At 53.5% G+C, this 20,314-nt stretch overlaps 1 protein-coding gene across 1 annotated transcript in view; it reads right to left on the minus strand.

Moving 5' to 3' along the window:
* Positions 1 to 20,314, minus strand: part of LOC144728906 (sodium/calcium exchanger 1-like) — a 93,842-nt gene that overhangs the window by 5,218 nt on the left and 68,310 nt on the right. Inside the window, exons 2-3 of the mRNA XM_078608646.1 lie at positions 12,045 to 12,151; positions 5,644 to 5,664 (exon numbers count right to left, since the gene is read on the minus strand). Of these exons, the coding sequence (XP_078464772.1) occupies positions 5,644 to 5,664; positions 12,045 to 12,151 (128 nt within the window). The remainder of the gene's footprint in view (positions 1 to 5,643; positions 5,665 to 12,044; positions 12,152 to 20,314) is intronic.

Here is a 20,314-nt window from a genome sequence, read left to right on the forward strand (position 1 = left end):
TTGCGCTCGGTAGGGGGGGTCGGGGTAGGAGAGGGCGGGGGGAGATGGAGGGGGGGGGGTCTCACCCCTTGCACTCCTGGCGCCGCTAGCCAGGCTTGGGTGCCGCACACGCCGTCGGCAATGGATTTCAACTTGCCGATGTTGTCAGCGGGCCACGTTCAAGGCCACGTTCACACGCCGTGGACAGCAGCTCCCCTCCCTTTCCCCTTTACCCCCCGTTCCGGTTTCAAATACCGCGCTATGCGCCCCGATACAGTTTCAAATTGAGCGTCTTTTAAAGTAAACGGCTGGAGAGGTGGGCGTATCTGCTCGGACGGCAGCGGCTGCACCCGGGGGAGCAGATGTGTCTACGCACGACGGGGAATGCCGCTTGCGCACGACCACTTCTGGGTCACGGAAATGTAATTTGCTCACGGTGGGTCGTGAGTCGCCATGTTTGGAGAAATCCTTTAAAATCTGGTTTTACGTGAACCTTTTAGCCAAATCTGGTCAGCCCACGATCAAATCTCGCCGAATGTGCCCGATCATGGTCACCCTCCACCTTGCCCAGTCCTCAACCGCGCATATTATCTGGTTGTGATTTACAGCTCGGATTCCAAACATAGCGGACTGGGTGAAAGAGGTTCAAACGCAGCCATTTAACGCCATCGATCCGAGTCTGAAGGTTTGGAGAACGCCGGAGGAGGCTGACGACGAGGGGGTAACCCGCTCGCCGGGACTGCTCACGGAGCTCAGCCCGAACCTCGCAGCTGAGGTCACCATGACCTTCGTTCGGCCCCTGCCACTCCACGCTGTCACCACCACCACCGTCGCCGCCATCGTCGATAAAAGAATGCATGAAAGCGTGGAGTGTTAATTCATAGCGAGCGCGGGCAGTTTGTCACAGGCGTTTAATTTGCTAAAAGCGGGGTGGGGGGAGGGGGTCCTGTGGCGGCGGGGTGTGGGATCGTAACGAGACGGCGCTCCGGGTGGGGCGCGCCGTGTGCCGTTGCCGCGAGCCACTTTATTCGATTACCGCCTGCGGTGACGGCCACGCCGGCGGCTGCGGCCGTTTGTGCGAGCGACACACGGGATCGATGGTAAATCACACGCCGCGTCTGGCGCACGCGCGCGCGCGCGAGTGTTGCCGCACAAGCCGCGTCTGAACTCTGACTCGGGAGAACCGTATTTCGTGAGTTAGGGCTGACGGCGTGATTGAGCAGACACGCAACTTTTGTGAGTGCGACCGCTTTTGGATGTGAACTCGCATCTTGAGTGCTCCGAGAAAAAATCATACCGGACAAAATGCCTCCCCGGCCGAACTTTTAGCCGCGTAACGAACAGGCCCACAAAGCGTAACGCGGGTAAACGAGCGAAAGTCGCACAGGGTGGCTGTGCACACCGCCGCGCGTTGGCACCGTCGTCGACGAGTGACGTGCGTACACGGGGGGAAATCTTGGGAGTAATTAAACACATCTGTAATTGCGCGCGTAATGGGGGCCGTTGTTGACAGCTGCGGTTTTTCCATCACGCCGGTTCCCTCCTCCTGTTGGCAGTTCTGGTGGCAGCACGCCTCCCGGGTCTGGCTCGGCGGAGCGTTAAAGCGCCAATACGCTCTCGCGTGTCTCGTATCACCACGACGTGCACTCAGAAACTAACCTCATTAGGACGTTGCGTGTTAAATGAACACGTAAATGCCACTTACTTATCGGCCCGGTGTCTCAGCGGGAGTGCGGCTTGCAGTCGGAGGGGTTGCGAGTTAAACTCCCGGTTGGCCGTTGATTCAGGCCATCGCTTTGCCTTTTATTTATGTGGCACCATTTTAAAGAGAGTCCTGCATTGAGATGTTTGGTCATTTTTTTTTTGATAATTACTGGTTTTGCATCACGTGGGAGGAAACCGCAAGGCCCTGAGAAACCCCAAACTTTGCGATGGACAAAGCGCAGCGGTCTCCAGTCTGCAGAGCAATGCCGGCTCCTCACCTCCACCGGCCTGACACTGCCATTAAACAACGTCGTGTCACGCACAGATGCGCAAAATTATCCCATCCATTCTGCAGTAGGGGGGAAGGGTTGGCGGATCCCAGACTCGCTGAGCTGTGACGTGGGCGGATGTTGGTTCCATGAAGCCGTCTTTGAGTATAACACTGTTACGCGAAGCGATGCATTGCTGGACGCCGGCAGTGGCGTCGCTTGGTGGGGAGGAGGAGTACCCCGCAGGGGGGGGGAGGGTGGGGGATTGAACGGTAATTCGAGATTATCAGCTAGAAGAACAGCAACAAACTAATTATTATCGGTATCGTAATTATCTGCGTGCAAGCCAATTGAAATCGTAACGTCCGCAGACGTAAAATGGGGCCCTTGATTATGGCGTGAAATTGCCACCGTAGCTCCGTTAACCATAACGACCCGTCGGAATCGAGAGGCGAGGTTCAAACGGATCGCCTGGCTGCGCTCGGTATGCAACCACGCGTGCAACTAGCAACCACAACGAGCAACCGCAAGGAGTGTCCGCGATCGGGCCGGGCCGACGAGAGCGAGCGGCGGGTGTTCGCGCGCGCGCGGTCTCTGTCGGAGACCACGCCGCTTGCAGTCGGTGCCGTCGCCTGTCTCCGCTCGCCTCCATCCATCTCATTCCGAGCGGTTGTCAGTAACGTCCTTCACCCTCGCCCGTTCGTTTTTCCCAGAATCTGTGTTTGAGCGCATCCGGGCCTCAACGAATGGTAATAGAATTAAATCTTGACCTTAAGCTTTCGTGACTGCAGGAATTCATACTCTTTGGGTCTTTCAGCAAAGTCACACAGATAGAAAAAAAAATCACGCCGTTTCAATTGCAACACGAGCAATCGTCTTCAGGTGAAAAAATACAGCAGGCAAGACCACTTCAGCTGTACTGAATTCAGCTCACTTGGTATCTCTAATTAAAGATATCTCACTATCTCCCGGTGATTTGCTTGTCAGTTTCGATGTAATTTCTTTGTTTACCAAAGTTCCTGTGCCTGATACCATTGCAATCATTGAATATTTGGTCCAACAAGGACTCAATGCTGATGTACCGGCCCTGGTGAGACACTGCCTCACCAACACTTACTTCACCTGGAATGGTAGATTCTACAAAGAAGTTGAAGGTACCCCAATGGGTTCTCCCTTATCTCGAGTGGTAGCCAATGTTTTCATGGAAAATTTAGAGACAGATTCCATCTAGGCATCCATCCTACGTCCTTCCTTGTGGAAGAGATACGTAGATGACACATCCACATGGCCTACCGCTCTGAACCAATTCTTCAACCACATACATTCCATACACCCAGCCATCAAATTCACCATGGAGGTGGAAAAGGATGGCAAGTTACCATTCTTGGATGTTTAAATCGAAAAGAGACCAGATGGCTCATTGGGACACTCTATCTACAGGAAAGCCAGCCACACGGATGCCTATCTAAAACCTGACTCCCACCACCATCCAGACCAGAAAAATTCCCTCATCAAAACTCTACACCACAGGGCTCTTTGCATTTCCGACCATCACCACCTAGCCAGTGAACTGGAGCACGTACACCAAGCCCCCAAGATGAATGGATATTCGGATTGCACAATCCGTAAAGCTATCACCCCAACCGTTGGAAAAGAACCATCTGAGGACACAATCAAAACCATCACCTTGCCATACATAGCAGGGGTCACCAAAAAGATTTCCAAAATCATGAGCAAACACAAGATCCAGCTTCGATTCAATACAGTACATAAAATTCGTAATCTGATCCCATATGTGAAGGATGTGATCCCTGACATGCAATACCCCGGCGTCTACACACTAAGCTGTGCCTGCGACAGTAGTTGCCTTGGAGAAACCAACTGCCATGTCTCAGACCGTGTTCGTGAACACAAGGCGGATCTGAAACACGGTAGGACTAATACCTCTGCCGTGGCTGATCATTGTTTTAATGCTGTGGACACACATGAAATTGATTTCTCCAAGACGAAGATGCTATGCAAACCTACTGGCTATCAACAAAGATTTGTTCATGAAGCCATCCAGATATCTAAACACGGACACAATTTCAACCGAGAAGATGGGTACAAACTAAGCAATCATCGGAAGGATGTTATTAATCAGGTAAAGTCATAACTGGCTGTGATGCTTCCATCCTACCTGCCGATGTTAACAGTTATTTCCGTCTCTCTGAGTTACATTACCTTGTTAAATGTCTTTACATTAACAGGCTAAATGTCTCACTAACATAGCCGCTGCTTCCCTTTTCCTCGATGTGGTGGTGGGTCTCGTTGTTTAATATGCTGCATGTGTCTCATTAACACAGCCGCTGCTGCGGGAGCCGTCTCACATTGACATGCTACATCTCTAATCTCGAGCAATGCAATGGCTTCTTCAGCACCGTAGTCGTGGGGTTACATTAACAGATTGACCTGCTAATCTCTAGCAATATCAATGGGCGAGGTATATTCCTTGTAAATTCCACCTCTAGCCCCGCCCACTTACCCTTGTACCCATCTAAAACCCATCTATATAACCTCTTGCTGCAGTAGTTCTCTCGCTATATTTCTCCTGCCTCAGCAGTTCGCCTGCTGTATTTTTTCACCTGAAGACGATTGCTTGTGTTGCGATCGTAACGTCGTGATTAAAAAAAAAACAATTCTATCTACGTGACTTTACCGAAAGACCCAAAGAGTTATGGTAACATAATTGTTCACTTCAGAGTGAAACGCCGCTCCTGCTTAGTGTCCACGACTGACAACTATGCCTCATTGACGTCGAATGTCTCTGGATTATTCACACGTTGCTACTGGTGGCTGGCTGATGCCACTGCGTTGGTCCAACGCTCCTCTCAATATCTCTCCCGTTTCTCTCTTTTGTCCAAAAGCAAGCGACAGTGCTGGGCATGCATCCTTCTGTGCGTCGCACCACCGCATCTCATCCCACCACACCCGACTTCCAGTCGCACTGTGTAGGGGAAGCAGTAGCACTCCTGCCCCCCATTGGGGTGGGAGGTGGGGGGAGGGGAAGCATGGGAGGGGAGTGGGGATGGCGGAATGGGGGCAGCAGCAATGAGTGATGGAGAGAAACTCATGACGCGAGCACTTTGCAGGAGAGATTTTTGAAAGATGGGACATTTTGAAATTACAGCAATTGGAATAAACAATGCCGCACTCGCCCACTGCGCGTCTCAAAAAAATTGTCAAATTTCCGTGCAAGGGCACCTCAGGAAATTGTGCCCATCAAGCGTCCACGCGGCCCATAAAGTGTCCGCAAATTGATTGTGTTTTCCGAGAGAAGGTCTTTATATTCCCATACAAAGTCCCTCCACGGTAACTTGCTGGAGAGGGTGATGCGTGCGCTGCCGTTGAAAAATCCCAAGGTGCTCTGGAAACCCGCTCATATATAAATATGAACCCCCTCCCCCGACACAACTGCACAGGAGTCTGAGGGCTGTCGAGTTAGTTATCATATCGAATCCCGGCATTGCTTCAACTCAGTCTCTGGTCTTCAATGGCTTTAAAAGCCCAGCCACTATGCGGCCCTTACACCGCCGCTGCCGCCAACACCTTGGGAATGAGCAACGGTGGAAGGAAGCGAGGGAAGGGGAAGCGTGTGGGGGTCGAAACGCCGAGCAGTGAGCAAGGCTCGGGCAGCCGTGAGAGCGCTTACCTTGCTCGCGCAGCAGGAGGGCTGCGGGTAGGTGAGAGAGGTGAACACAAACACAACGTTAGCGAAACGACCCCCCCCCCCCCTACCACGTCACGTTCAAGCACCGCTGCCCTTTTTGATCACAGTGCCGCCTGTGACAGGTTGACGCCGGATAGCGAGACCCCCACAGTGCCGACGTAGAATTGCGGCCAGGGCCATCAAACGTTTTTGGAGGCCCTGGGGGAAAATTCCAGATGAGGCCGCATCCGATGGGCCATTTTCCAAAACGTCCTTGATATATACTTTTTTGAGGCCACAGTGTTGTTGACTATTGCATGTTCTGAGCCCCCAATGCCCTCTGCCCTTCCCCCGTCGTGCTGCTCTGTCTAATCCTCAGCGCAGAGTGGATAAAACACAGGTGGAGTTTTCAGATGCCGCTTTCTTCCTCACGTGACCTCAAACCCGGACATCTCCTTCCCCGGTCAATTTGCCATATATTAGGGAAAACATTTTCTAAAAGTGAGATTTGTTTATACGGACAAATGCAAACGTGCGTTAAAGCGTGGTAATGAATTGTCGATGTCCACAACAAGGCCAGGGTGTTTGCGTTGAATGCGACGCGTAAACGTAGGATGGAAAATCTGCAGAACTGCGCCAGTGTATGGCTGCAAAATGCAAGCCAATGACCAACACCACTTGCACCGCAAGAGGCTCTCTCCGGACCCAACCTACCCAAGACTACCTTTTCCACTGCCCTGGCATCAGCTGCCCCTTTGCAGCACTGCCGTAGCCAGATATGTTGTAACCCAGGGCAAGGTGCCAGCCTTGTGCTGCCGCCCTCCCACTGGTTTTCTGTGATGCTGGCGCCATTACAACGAACAGTAATTTGAGCCACCAGATGCCACTGCTTGTTTCGTTTGCAATAATTCAGCTACACGCTCGGGCAGCCTCGCTGATGAATCGCCCTCAAGAACGACAGAGAGCTCTCGGGCAGCTGCTGAGCATCACGGGTGGAGCAGGACAAGGAAGTGTAGATCGTGGGCCCACATGACCCGCGACTGACTTTATCTGCCCATAAAAATAGGGGGCATGCGAGCCTCACCGCTCAAGGCGAATCGTGGCTCTCGGGCGACGAACATTCCTTTTGCCGCGGTGTTCAATGAAAAATTAAGTATCACAACTCGGGATTGTTTTAGGCGACGAAGGTTACCGCAATTAGCCGTGGAGATTTGAAAGCATTCATTAAAATCGAATGCCACGTCGAGGTTGCTCTCCGGGCCTCATTCAGCTCTGGGTTGACGCGCGTTCTCCGTTAAGCCGATGCAAGCGAGCTACGTCACTCAGAAAATCTGACGACAAGGTTGTCGTCGTCGGTTCCAACATCGTTGTCGCTCGTTCCATTTTCGCAGCGTCTTTTGCACCAAATGCGTCTGGATGTGCAGAGAACTGGTCGCCTGTGGTAAGGCATCGCTCCTTGGAGGAGGGGTTGGCGAGAGGTTAATTTTCAAGCCCCATTCTGTGGTTATGGGTTCATCTGGTGGAGCTATCCCCGTGTGTCTACGTCGAGATCATTTCGAATTGATGTGCCTGATCCTGCCTGATCTCAGGAGCTAAGCGGATGGATGATGGCGCTGCACGCTGGCACAGGCTGCTGCGGAGGGTGCATTGTGGGCAGCAGGGGACAGTGGGGGCAAAATTAACTCTTCTACTCCACTACTGCAGTCTCCACCTTCACTGGCCCGTGCTGACCAGCATAGTGAAGTATGGTCAAACAACCCCCCTGACTGACTTGCATGGCATGAGGAGGCCCCAATTCAGCCGCGGATTTATATAAGGCTGTAAATGCACACATTCCTCCTGTAGGAGGTGTAGCTGACAGTGCTCTCCCTCGGGAGGGTTGTGGTCTGTAAGTGCTGTGCCTCCAGCACAAATATCCTTCTGTGCACCCTGCCGCGCGTATTATTTTTGCTGCCTTAAATCAAACGGAGCAATCTCCCCGACCTCCTGTGAAGGGGAGGCAAGGAGCTGAAAATGAGACTGCGTTTCACGCAGTCCTGCACACGCACCCTGCTGCACTGCGTGGAAAATGTAGCTGCCAGATTAACATTTCTTTGAAGACGGTGTTGGGCGACCGGAGGAAGGGTGGGAGTCGTGGTGGTGGTGGTGGTGGTCGCGGATGGTGCCGCCTGTGCGATGGCTGGCTCAGCGAGAGCGAGGGCCGACCACCAAACTGACCCAGGGATTCGCCACTGCCAGCCAAATAAGTGCGGGAAGAGGCGTCGGTTTGGCCTGCGTAGCGAGCGAGCCGGCCACAGCATGATCCACCTCCGCAATTTACAATCCGATGACGAGGGCCGGTCTCGTGGCAGTCGTGAGGTCGGCCCACCTGCTGGTGCAGGATAGGAAGGCTTGCGGCCGTCCAGCGGCCTGGCCCGCGGGGACGTCGTGTCCGGGACACGCGGTACGATTGCGGGGGGGAGGGGGGGGTGGTGATGAAAACAATTTTTTTTTTCTTGCGCTTGCCGATTTATCGTTTGAGCACGAAGAACATTTCAAGGCGTGATTACTTTAACTCCTGGAGCCCGGGAGAGAAAGGGTCGGAGGGGGTCAACGAGAGAAATGTTCTGGCGTGCGTGAGAGCGGCTCGGGAATTTCTGCTCGCGAGTGGCGAGGCCACGTCGGATCCGCACGCCGTTCCTATATACGGACTCTTCTCGCAATCGATGCCAGAAGCCGCCCGGCGGAGCGGAGGATCTCGCTTCGCCCGCGCCGCCTTTTAGCTTACGGCCACCGGGTTCCTAATTTCCCCGGCGAGGTTGCGAATTCTCGCGACGAGAAGTAACGCACCGTTACCTTCTGACCCTGTAACGTAATCACTGCCGGCTGTTTCTTGCCTGCACGTTGAACTTGATCGCATTGCTCCGTCTTTCGTAGCGGTTGTCCTCCTGGGCGATCTTCCCCCCTTCCTTTTGACTGCCATTTTGTCACCGGGCTCCCTGCTCGACATGACCCGTGTCCTGGCCAAGTCCCGCTTTCTTCCCTTCACAGTCAATCTGCGCTCTCTGCTCTGCATTCCTTCTCCGGTCCAGGCGTGGTCCTCCTCTCATGTCTCGTACTGTCACTTCAGGCATGGATCTCCTCCGTTTCTTCTTTGCACGGCCTTCAGATTTAGTTTCATTGACTTTGCCCTCACCCGCATGCCTGACCATTCACTGCATCCGGAATCAATTTAACGAAAGGACACGAGCATATTTGTCCCTGGTCCCCAGGACATTTCCTAAAGGGGTGTATTCTCTATATGTGTGTGTGTATATATGTACATTCCAATCTGTTTTCCAACGCTTTTAACTTGAATAAACAGCAATTATTTGAGAAGGGGGGAAAAAGGCGATTGAAAACTCAGCAGGCATCGAAAATGATGAATGCGGTGGCATTGTACATAGTCTGGCTCTTTTCACTCGTTTTAATTTCAGCTCGGCTGCCCGCGATCTCGCGTTGTGTTGGCGGCGACTGCCTAGGCTGGGAGCCGAGCTCGCTCCGGGTGCTTGCGGGGAGCTGACAAGACGCCGGTTGCACTGCCTGGGTAATGTCTCACGGCAACATTGTGTCGGTTCATCCGAGAACTCTTCCACGACCCTTTTTACTTTAAGACTTTAAAGTGCGAATCCACGAAACTCAACACATGAATCTGTAACAGTGGGGCATTAAAAAAAAGAAACGTGTATTGTTCGCAGGACAAAGAGGGGCCAGAGATTTGAGGTGGATGATCAACGTCACCTCTCATGCTTCTGTGTGCTGTGAAGACGAGCCATTGCCCCAAACATTTCCTATTACATACTCTTTATCTTTTAAGGTCACAGCAGTGTTATTGACGAATTAATTGGGATGCCTGAGCATTTACCTTTTTGATGATAGCTCCTGTTAGCTAACTATTTACAGACAAAACCCAGCCATGATAAAATATTTTCGAAATGTAATTCTCATCAGGCCCCACGGTGTAAACAAGCGCCATCACTAATCCTTATTATTCACCCTATCTCCCTGGCCTCTCCATTTATGTGCTCTGAAGAAGAAGTGCCATGGCTGAAAAACATAGACTTTTATATATTTCTTCTTTTAAAGCCACACAAGAGTCACTGACGAACATGTTGAGATTTATTCGTGCACCACTGCCAATGGAGCAGCAGCAGCATCACCAAATACGTTGCTTAACTTGAAAAGTCCTACGACGCTCCACGCAGCTCACCAACACCATGGCCCTGATCTGTGTTGTTCCTGCCTAAGATCGGTATAAAATATTAAACAAAAATGTTTATATTTCATTAAACAAAACTCCGTTGTGTTCCGAGACAATTAGCGAGTGTACGGTGGGGCGCTGGCGTGAGCGTGCATCATCACAGTTGCTGAGCACAGGCTCAAAGACCCAAAGCGCCAAGCAGCCTGCAACAAACGACATTATTCAAGTGGTAAACGATGACTGTGAATACAGATGTTTTAAATTGAGCAGGATTTTTATTACCGTTAAGAGAGCTTTGGAAAAGAGATGGTGTGGGGAGAGGATGTCATCAGGGTCAGAGAAGAAGCAGACATAGATGTATTGTGACTTTCCGTGTGGTGAGTGGGTGGGTGGGTGAGTGAGTGAGTGTGTTGCTGTGAACTCCCGTGTGGTGGGTGAGTGAGTGAGTCTGTTGTTGTGACTTGTAGTGTGGTGAGTGGGTGAGTGAGTGTGTTGCTGTGACCTGCAGTGTGGTGAGTGGGTGAGTGAGTGTGTTGCTGTGACCTGCAGTGTGGTGAGTGGGTGGGTGAGTGTGTTGTTGTGACCTGCAGTGTGGTGAGTGGGTGGGTGAGTGTGTTGCTGTGAACTCCCGTGTGGTGGGTGAGTGAGTGAATGTGTTGCTGTGACCTGCTGTGTGGTGAGTGGGTTAGTGAGTGTGTTGCTGTGGCCTGCGGTGTGGTGAGTGGGTGAGTGAGTGTGTTGCTGTGGCCTGCAGTGTGGTGAGTGAGCGAGTGTGTTGCTGTGACCTACAGTGTGGTGAGTGGGTGAGTGAGTGTGTTGCTGTGACCTGCAGTGTGGTGAGTAGGTGAGTGAGTGTGTTGCTGTGACCTACAGTGTGGTGAGTGGGTGAGTGAGTGTGTTGCTGTGGCCTGCAGTGTGGTGAGTGAGCGAGTGTGTTGCTGTGACCTGCAGTGTGGTGAGTGGGTGAGTGAGTGTGTTGCTGTGACCTACAGTGTGGTGAGTGGGTGAGTGAGTGTGTTGCTGTGGCCTGCAGTGTGGTGAGTGAGCGAGTGTGTTGCTGTGGCCTGCAGTATGGTGAGTGAGTGAGTGTGTTGCTGTGACCTGCAGTGTGGTGAGTGGGTGAGTGAGTGTGTTGCTGTGACCTGCAGTGTGGTGAGTGGGTGAGTGAGTGTGTTGCTGTGACCTGCAGTGTGGTGAGTGGGTGAGCGAGTGTGTTGCTGTGACCTGCAGTGTGGTGAGTGGGTGAGTGAGTGTGTTGCTGTGACCTGCAGTGTGGTGAGTAGGTGAGTGAGCGAGTGTGTTGCTGTGACCTGCAGTGTGGTGAGTGGGTGAGTGAGTGTGTTGCTGTGACCTGCAGTGTGGTGAGTGGGTGAGTGAGTGTGTTGCTGTGACCTGCAGTGTGGTGAGTGGGTGAGTGAGCGAGTGTGTTGCTGTGACCTGCAGTGTGGTGAGTAGGTGAGTGAGTGTGTTGCTGTGACCTGCAGTGTGGTGAGTGGGTGAGTGAGTGTGTTGCTGTGACCTGCAGTGTGGTGAGTGGGTGAGTGAGCGAGTGTGTTGCTGTGACCTGCAGTGTGGTGAGTAGGTGAGCGAGTGTGTTGCTGTGACCTACAGTGTGGTGAGTGGGTGAGTGAGCGAGTGTGTTGCTGTGACCTGCAGTGTGGTTAGTGAGTGGGTGAGTGTGTTGCTGTGACCTGCTGTGTGATGCTTGAACACGGCGTGGATGAGACTAAACACACGGGGTAAACCGAGCACTCAACGTGGGAGGGGAAATCGAGGAGTGAAGCTCATGGGAGCAGGCACCGTGACACTCACAATAGAAGAGCGATATGGGTGCACGTTTGCGCATTTCCGTTTGTACGGTCGTGCCGCGACTTCCCCTCGCACGGCGCCGCAGCCCGCGGCGACACAAGACGAAGAACTTGTAAAAGGCACAAAGATTACCATTATCCGTCACCGCAAGAATCTTGGACGCACTCATCGAGCTCTAGAGGGAGGTGGTGGGGCGTGTTTCACTGCGCTTTTAGAAATCGCAGCGAGCTATCGCCTAACGCCAAGCTGTGCGTGAACGCGCGCTTGTCTGCCAAAATGTGTTTTGGAAGTCCAGGTTTGGGCGCCGTCACGATGGGGGCTCTCTCGCTCGCTCGCCAGTTGGGTCCGCCGGCGCAGCGCGGCCTGCGTCTCGTACCTTTCCTCTCGCTCATGTCCATGAGGCGTGGCTCGCCCAGCTCCAGGAAGAAGTTCTTGTTCTTCTCGTACTCCTCGTCGTCGATGACCCGGATCTCGATCGTCTTCCTGAAACGGAACGAGGGGTGGCACGGCGTGAGAGAGGCTGAGGTCGCGCTCATCGCCAAATAAAACTTGCTCCTGATGTAGGTCTCCTCCCCAGGGTATTGCTCTACCACGCCGGTCAGCACATGTTGGTGAAGGGGTGGGGGGTGCCCAGGGTGCTGTTCTTAATTTTCGGGGTCACGGTCCACCCGAAGCCCTCCTCTCTAGAATCTCCATTGCCCCGGGGAGGCTCTGTAGGTGATTGCTGCAGCCAAAACTCGCGATCAAAACTCGCAAAAACCGTCAATGCTTGAAATTCCGGTCGCGAATTACACGGCACTCGCTTTCTTGACGCAATCCACGCACTCTCTGATGCTCGCCCGGCATAGCGACGCGCATGCGCTCGCGCCCGGCGTGGTTAATGTTCATGCGGGACGGGTAGAGCAGGGCTTCTAGAAATTCTCCCAGCCCCATTCTGGAATGTTTTAATGCTCCTAGAGGTTCGCGCTTGAAAGCAGTGCAGCCCACCACTCACGGTCACCAGAGGTCATAGTTAATGGTAATTTGATTTCATTGGATTTAAAATAAAGCAATGTGGAAGATCGAAATTCAGGTCAGGGCATTTTTAATCTTTAACGGTTTGATGAAATCAGTCAGTGTGCTGGTGCTGCGTGGATTGTTACATCGCAGCATCTTGAGAGGTGGTGATGGCTTTGGGAGGGAGGCCTCAATCTGGCAGTGGATTGACCATGGATGACGAGAACGGTGATTAAAACAAATGTTGGCTTTCTAGGTGTGCACGAATCGTGTCGCAGGGGCCACATGTCCCACCGTATTTATTGTGCAATGAACACACGGCCTGCAGCGGCTAACGAGCATCAATATACGACGAACATCCATCGGAGTTTTTCCAAAGCCAATCGCGCCGTTGGCTGCGTGTGTATGCGTGCACAGCGATGATTTAGTGCCACCGCGCCGCGTCTCTGGCTGCCAAGCACAAGGCCAACGGCTCTTTCAAAAACACAATCGGTGCTGGACAAAGGCTGCCGTCTTCCCCACGCTCAAAAGATATTTCGTGCTGCTTGGTCTGGCCGTGCAACTGGGCAGTACCGCTCGCGATGCCACTTATGGGCAATTTTCTGGTGAATCCACGCCGTTGGGAGATCATTTTGTCACCTGCTGCAACACAGCGAGCGGCAATCACACGACCGCGAGTCCATACCACCGCACAATAAACTCATGGTTACACAACCCGTGGGTGCGCAAATCCACGGCCACAACAACCCAAGGGCACGTAAACGTAGGGGAGCATAAACGCAGAGGCGCACAAACCCACGGACGCACGGGCAGGATGAATTGGAGCGGGTATTTTGTTTTTAGTGAGAGTGACTCCAGGATGCTTGTAGCGGGGAGAGCGGTTTGTTTATTTATATCCGTGTATACGATGTGTGTCCCAGTGGTGTCATTGCACAGGCGTCTCTGGAAAATAGCGACACCGCGTCCATTATCGCCGGAGTTGAGCGACGGTGGTCAGACCATCTCATCCCCCCCCCCCCGCGGCGCGCGGATGATTAGAGCCACGTGGCCAGTGCCATGCCGCCGTAGCCCAAGGAGCAGCTACAAACTCCCAGCAGAATTTACACGTTTGTGGCGTTTGATGGCGTGACGTGGAGTGGACTATTCCCTGCAAGCTCGTGATGGTGAGGGGGAGATCCGGCTAATTAACCCCCCCCCCCCCCACTTTGCCTCTGGCCATGGTACGGTCCGGTTCGCTCCGTTAGGCAATTCTTTGCACGGGCAGCGCTTGTTTGTTATCTGTTTATTGTGTGCATTTTTCAAATTATTTTCTTAAGCGCGACGACATTTATTTGCTAATCTTGAAATAAATTCAAATAGCACGTCACCGTTCAAAGAAACGCGTAGCGCAGAGACATTTCACACGGTTGCGTTTTTTCCGTCCGTATTTTTAGCAGTACGCAATTGTTTGCTGTGCAAAGATAACAAACCACTCTCGTCGAGGTAATGTGACTGATCGTGCAGTTTCGTTTTGTACCGTTCATCTGGTTATTTCTCCCATCCCTTTATTTAGAGGAGGGTTCGGTGGGGTCACGTGGCCTAGCGACCCGAGCGAGGCCCTCACAATGGAATCATGAACCTTTACCGCAAACGACGAGGATGGAGATTTCCTGGCGCCGCCTTTTATTGTGCCCTTGACACAAAGGCAAGGGTTATGAATTTTTCATTCTCGTTTTTTTTCCATTCCCCTCTCTTCCCTCCCTTTCTCTCTCCCCCCTCCGTTTCTCACCAATCGAAACGGAAACTGTACCTGCCACTGATCTCTCCATTCTCGTCCCACGCACCTCCTCCGTGGCGACCCTCCCACAACGGCGCGCGCGCGGAGACCCAACGACGTGTGGAACAACGCGGCGTGACCGGAGAACCACGATCGGCTCGTGCGCGGCCGCCCACTGTCAATTTTACCCACAAGCACCGCGGCACAAATTCCGATTTTTGTTTGGGAGATCAGAGAGCCAAACAGAGTCGCACGAAGCCCGGCGCCACCGACGTGCTTACACAAAGCAGTACTCCCACAGGCAAGTGGGATTGCCAGGTGTTGTAGGCGCGAGGTTGGGAGGTGGAGGCCAGGAGATGGCACCGCGGAGTGACGCACATCGGTCAGTCTGTGTGTGTCTGTGTGTGTGTCTGTCTGTGTGTGTGTGTCTGTGTGTGTGTTAGGGGGAGCGGCAGTGTAGTGACCAGCTCTGGTTTGACAGCAGAGGTCTCACTCCGAATCAGTCGGGTGACATTATCGTCTGCGCAATGCTGTGTAGAAGCTACACGGTCTGTCGCTCCGCACGAAGCTTCGGGTCTTCTCGGCCAGTCATGCCCTCCCTTCTCTATGCTTGTGAAACGGGGACCCCTCTAATGTAACATCTGCGCCGGTTAGAAACATTCAGACTGGCATGGGTTTAACCAGGCTGGATTGTGTGAGGAGCTCACACATCCTTGAACGATCTGGACACATTCCCATCAGTGAGCTCTGACAGGCAAGGCTGCGTTGGCTGGGTCATGTAGCCCGCATGTCCAGCCACTGCGTGACCAAGCAGCTTCTGTTTTGGCCGCATAGAAGGGACTAAATGGGCACGACATGGGCTGGAGAAGAGATGGACTGATGCGGTACAGGAGGATGTGGAGCTGAGTGGACTCTCTGACAACTGTTACTAGCGGCGTTCGGATCGGCCTCTATGGAGGAGGCTCCTGAAGGACGCTACTGGGCAGTTGGAGGCAGTCGCTCTCCAGTAACAACGGAGGGCGGAGGAGTGACACAACAACGAATGGAGCACCGGGTGGCTAAAATACAGCAAGTTGCCACATAAGAGGGTACAGCTGTTTGCATCTACCAATCATCTCAGTCAACCAACCCATTACACCTTGGTCTGTCCCAAGACCACTTGTCAGCGAGCCTTTGACACGTCACGTGGCCTCAAAGTGCACCTGGCTTGGCAGAGGCGCCTTGGTGACATCACCGTCACTTAGTAGCGAATGGCAGGTGTTGGTGTTGGATTGGTAGTGTAGCGGTTAGCGCACTGCACTACGAACCTGGCGGCCTGAGTTCGATTTCCGCTCACGGGCAACATCAGTGACGATTATCTGAACTGGTCCTGGGCCTCAAATGAGTACCTGGTGCGGTGTGTTAAAATATCGCCACTAGGGAGATAAAGGCGGATGGGCGTGGAGCTGGCCAACCACCCCCTCGTGTGTCGCTAACAGCACATGCCCCAACAGTCTGTTAAGGTGATATGGGAGATATTTGGCTTGTGTTTGGATACTTTGGAGGAAAACGTTACCGTAGATCATCTGATGCGTTAGCTGTAGCTGCCTCCAATATGGCTGCAAAAGCCATTAATTCCCCTTATCTCGTTGCATCTGTAAAGCTAAGCGGGTTGAGCCTGGCTATCATTTCGATGGGCAATCACCTACCAGAGATTTCCAGATGTTGTAGGCGTGCGTATGCGATGACTTCACACCCCCATTTAAGACAGGACATTTTCACAGTTCTGGCTACTGCCTGATGGTGCTGGTAATAACTATCAGCAAAACCTCGTACCCATTGCTCGCCAATACTGCTGGTGGTGCTACTGAAGCAGTAATAGATTGGCATGTTTGGGTGGAGGAGGGCTTACGACACACAGTTTGCTCACGTGGCGATCTGACCCAAAAATCAATGACGACGGACTTTTGCGTGAAAATGCATATGCCAAGAGCGCGTGTCGTTCGAGAGGCGCGGCGCTCATAATGAGACTCTTCCCGTGACCTACAAATTAAAAGGTCTTCATTAAAGTGTTTAGAGCGTGTGGCCGTGCGTGGCTTGGGGCCTTCCCAGTGAGCCAGGTCCGCGCGTCTCTTCCAATCGAGTGGCCTCTGAAATTGGCCGCTGTGATGAGGCTAATAACATCATTGGTGCCTTGCCAGAGGGAGGATAATTCGCCCTTTATCTGCATCGCAGGACAATGTCAAGAGAGAGGGCCGATCCATACAACGCAATTTATTGAGAATATTCAGCAGAGAACATTAATTGAATGTAGGTAAACAACGGTGCCGAACGCAAGCAGCTGCGACAATATTATACATCCCGGGTAAAAACCGCCGTTGCTGGAGCGGAGAAATTCAAATTTTAAATGTTTAATGAGCAGAAAAATTCTACGCACTTTTCAGCGAACGCCACCGACGGCTGCGCCCGCGATGAATGCACGCAGGGTAACGGCACTTAGGCGAGAGCGCCAGAGTAATGCCTCGTAAGTGGATTCGGTTTAGCCCCGGCTTGGGGTTAGGACGGGCGGCGTCAGGAATCTCTGCGGAGTTGGGAGTGCAGGTGGGGGGGCCGGTGGGACGCGCGTGCCGCGGTGGTTGTCCCCCCAATGCTGACAGAAAGCAGAAAGCCACGCAGGTCGTGCAACAACCGCCGCACGTTCGCCAGGCAGACGAGCAGGTCGCGCGGAAACATTACACCCCCGCAGCAGAGAGGCGGGCAAATCACGCACGGAGCGCAGGGGAGTTTTTCAAGCGTGCCTGTCTGGGTCGGTGACCCGGAAAATATTTACTCAATCTGGCACACCACATCCACTATTACCACTCATCGCTATGGGCTGCGGCGACTGGTCACGTGCCATCTCACGACTTGTCAGCAACCCGGAAAATATTCCGTGAGAAGTGAAGGCGCAAGAGCACCTCCTCCCTGTGAGAGGTGTGAAGGTCTCGGACGCCAATGCAGCGCAGCAGAACGCGCTGGCAGCTTGCGGGAACAGAAGATGCTCAATTTGCATGAGCCCGAAAGCCCCGTACATTGCATTGAACTGCAGATGTTGAGGCTCATCGCCATCCTCGTCTCCGTCATGACCTTCCTTGTCACTATCATCTGGCACGCGCGGAACTTCGAGCAGCTGTGGCACCGTGTGTCATCACCCTCCCGTCTCTCACGATGCCGTGCCCGCCTCGTCGCTCCCACCCCCCACGCTCGCCCCAAGCGTCGCTCACACGCCGTCTCTCCAATGCATCTTCCACCTCCCAGGGCGCCATCTTCCCTACGAAATCTTTCCCTGCTGGATGGTGGCGATAATGACGAAAGGCCAATTCACTGTGGGAACGAGACAACGTTCCCCATACAGCCTACATAGACTCTTGGGGCAAGCAAGTGTTTGTCAGCGAGCACATGTAAAGACCGGCGCAGCGCACAAGAGGGTGGCCATCACCACGCTCACTACATTTGTCCCCCCGGTGCTGATGTTTACGCATGGCACCAGTTACTCATTTATGGCTGAGTAGACCTAGGGGAGGTTCTCACACTCGTGATCAATGTTCATTGTGGCCTGGAATCGAACTCGGGTCGCCAATTTCACAGCACGGCGCGGTTACCGCTCCGCGCAGCCGCGCATTTGCACATTTCTTGACCAAAGGCAGGCCAGGCTAACACGTGTCGAGATTGGCTCGTCGTGGTTTTATGGGCATGCCGGTGGCGTTTGCTGGTGAGGGTCACACGGGCAATAACTCCTGATAATGAGAGGGGCCACAAGCTGCGCGCGAGGCTGCCACTGTTGTGGTGACCCCTGAACCCACCACGTTCATTCTCATCCTTGCAGCAGAGGAGACCTCGCCCCGAGGTCTCATATCCAACGCTCGCACAGCACCCTCTTTTCTTTGCCATTTTCCCCAAATGTAGGTCCGTGCGTAGCAGGCATTCGAACTCTTCGCGGGGTCGCTTTGTCCTTCACTCGCAGCTCGGCCGAGCGTCCGTGAACTCTGCGGCGTCCCGGGCCCGATCTGATAATCGGGGCCGCAGGCCAGCATCTCCCCAGGCAATCGGCCTGCGCTGCCTTTGGAGACACGGCGACATACACCGCAGTTTGTGAAAGCAGATGGCTTATAATAACTACTCCGCCGTTAGGATTGCAGAGATTATCCAAGAGTGTACATTAATATTTCATGTCCACCTTCAGGCCACGTGTTTTGACATTTGTTGCCGACCGCAGTAAAAAAACAACAAGAACAACAACAACGGAGAGCAAATGAAAGATGCTGGCCGATATCCCACGTGGCTTGTACATTCAAATCGTTGTGAAGAAATACTTGCGCGTTATTATCATCACAATAACCTGCCCAGTTGAGAAATGTCCTCCGTGCTATTTATGCATAAAGGAGAATTGATTGAGGACATGTTCACACGCGCGAGTGCCTGCGTGCGTCTCCTTGTTAACGATGACCGCCCAATGCCGCGTGCACGCACGCACGCACGCGGCTCTTTTGTGTCGGTCCACTGCTGGATGAAGGCCTCCCCCAACAATGTGCGGGGTCGTGGGTGGGGGTCATTGTGCCACACTAGGCCCACCCTCGCGGCTGCGCGCGACTCGCCCAACGACACCGGCCAACTTGAAAACAGCAGTCGGAATAATAATGACACTCGGGGTCCCGTCGCCGCGCTGACATTCTGCGAACTTTGCATCAAATTGCTCCAAACGAAACCGAGCGGTGGAAATTAGAACGAGGTTCACGAAAATAATAACGTCGTTAGCAGTGGTGGCGCGATGCCATTTCGCGAAAGATCAACCGGGCAGCAATGAGGCGAGGAGGAAGGCCCCACCGGGGCTCTAGAGAGACCGCACGGTTTCCAGTTCGGTTGCAGTGTGTGTGTGCGTGCGTGCACGTGTTTGTGTCGAAGAGGAGCAGTGGCGCAGCGGTTAGCGCACCGCGTTAGTAAACTGGCGGCCCGACGAGCTAGATTCCCGCTCACGACCAATAGCAGTGGCGAATATTTTAACGGACTCTGGGTGACTTCCCCTAGGTTGTCTCAGACTTAAATACACACCAGGTGTGATGTGTAGAGACCAGCGCTGGGGAGGCAAAGGCAGCCAAGCGCGGTGTTGGGCACCCACCGGCTCGTGTGTCGTGCCTGCCCTGAGAGGTGCTGCTCACGAACGCACTTGCCCCAACAGTCTGTGAAGGCTACACGGGGCGGAGGGGGGGGGTCTTTACAGCCTCGTGGACTATTTGTATTGAGCGCGAGGATACGTGGAGTCACAGTGCGCCACACGGGAACGCGACTACCCTGGGACAGTCGGCCACGCGCGACACTTCCACCGCCCCCCGCGGCTGCATAGCCCCCCCCCGCCCCCCTCCCCTCCACTGGTGGCGTCGGTCGTTAAATCACCGCGATTTTAGATTTCTCCCCCCTTCGAGTGAAGTATTTAGCCGAACGTTGCCAGAGTCATTTTTCCCGTGCGTTTCACGCCACTCCGATGGTTGATGCTGTTTAAGTCCGGAATGCATGTAATTGCATCGTGAGCTACTGGCTGTGTAGGTAGCATTGATAGAGCCAGATGTATCGGTGGGGCATGATCTCCCTCCCTCCCTACCTCCTACCTCCCTCCTGACAGCAGCGTCTCTAAGCAGCGCACGCTCTTCCCGTGGCTTCGCCGCGTGTTCAGCCAAGGTGACCTTGGATTGCCGACAAAAAGAATATGGGTAAATGGGAGTCGCCTGGCGCGCGAGACTCCCTCCCTCGGCCGCATTGCCATCGAGAGAGACGCCCGCTCCGTCCAGGACCACGCGTGCCCGTTATGGTGGGGGGGGGGTTTGAACGCACCTTTGCCAAATAAAAGAGTAAAAGAGTTCGACCTCCGCACGGGAGAGAGC

The sequence above is a fragment of the Lampetra planeri genome, chromosome 30, assembly GCF_965212315.1.
Source record: "Lampetra planeri chromosome 30, kcLamPlan1.2.h2, whole genome shotgun sequence".
Lineage (NCBI taxonomy): Eukaryota > Metazoa > Chordata > Hyperoartia > Petromyzontiformes > Petromyzontidae > Lampetra > Lampetra planeri.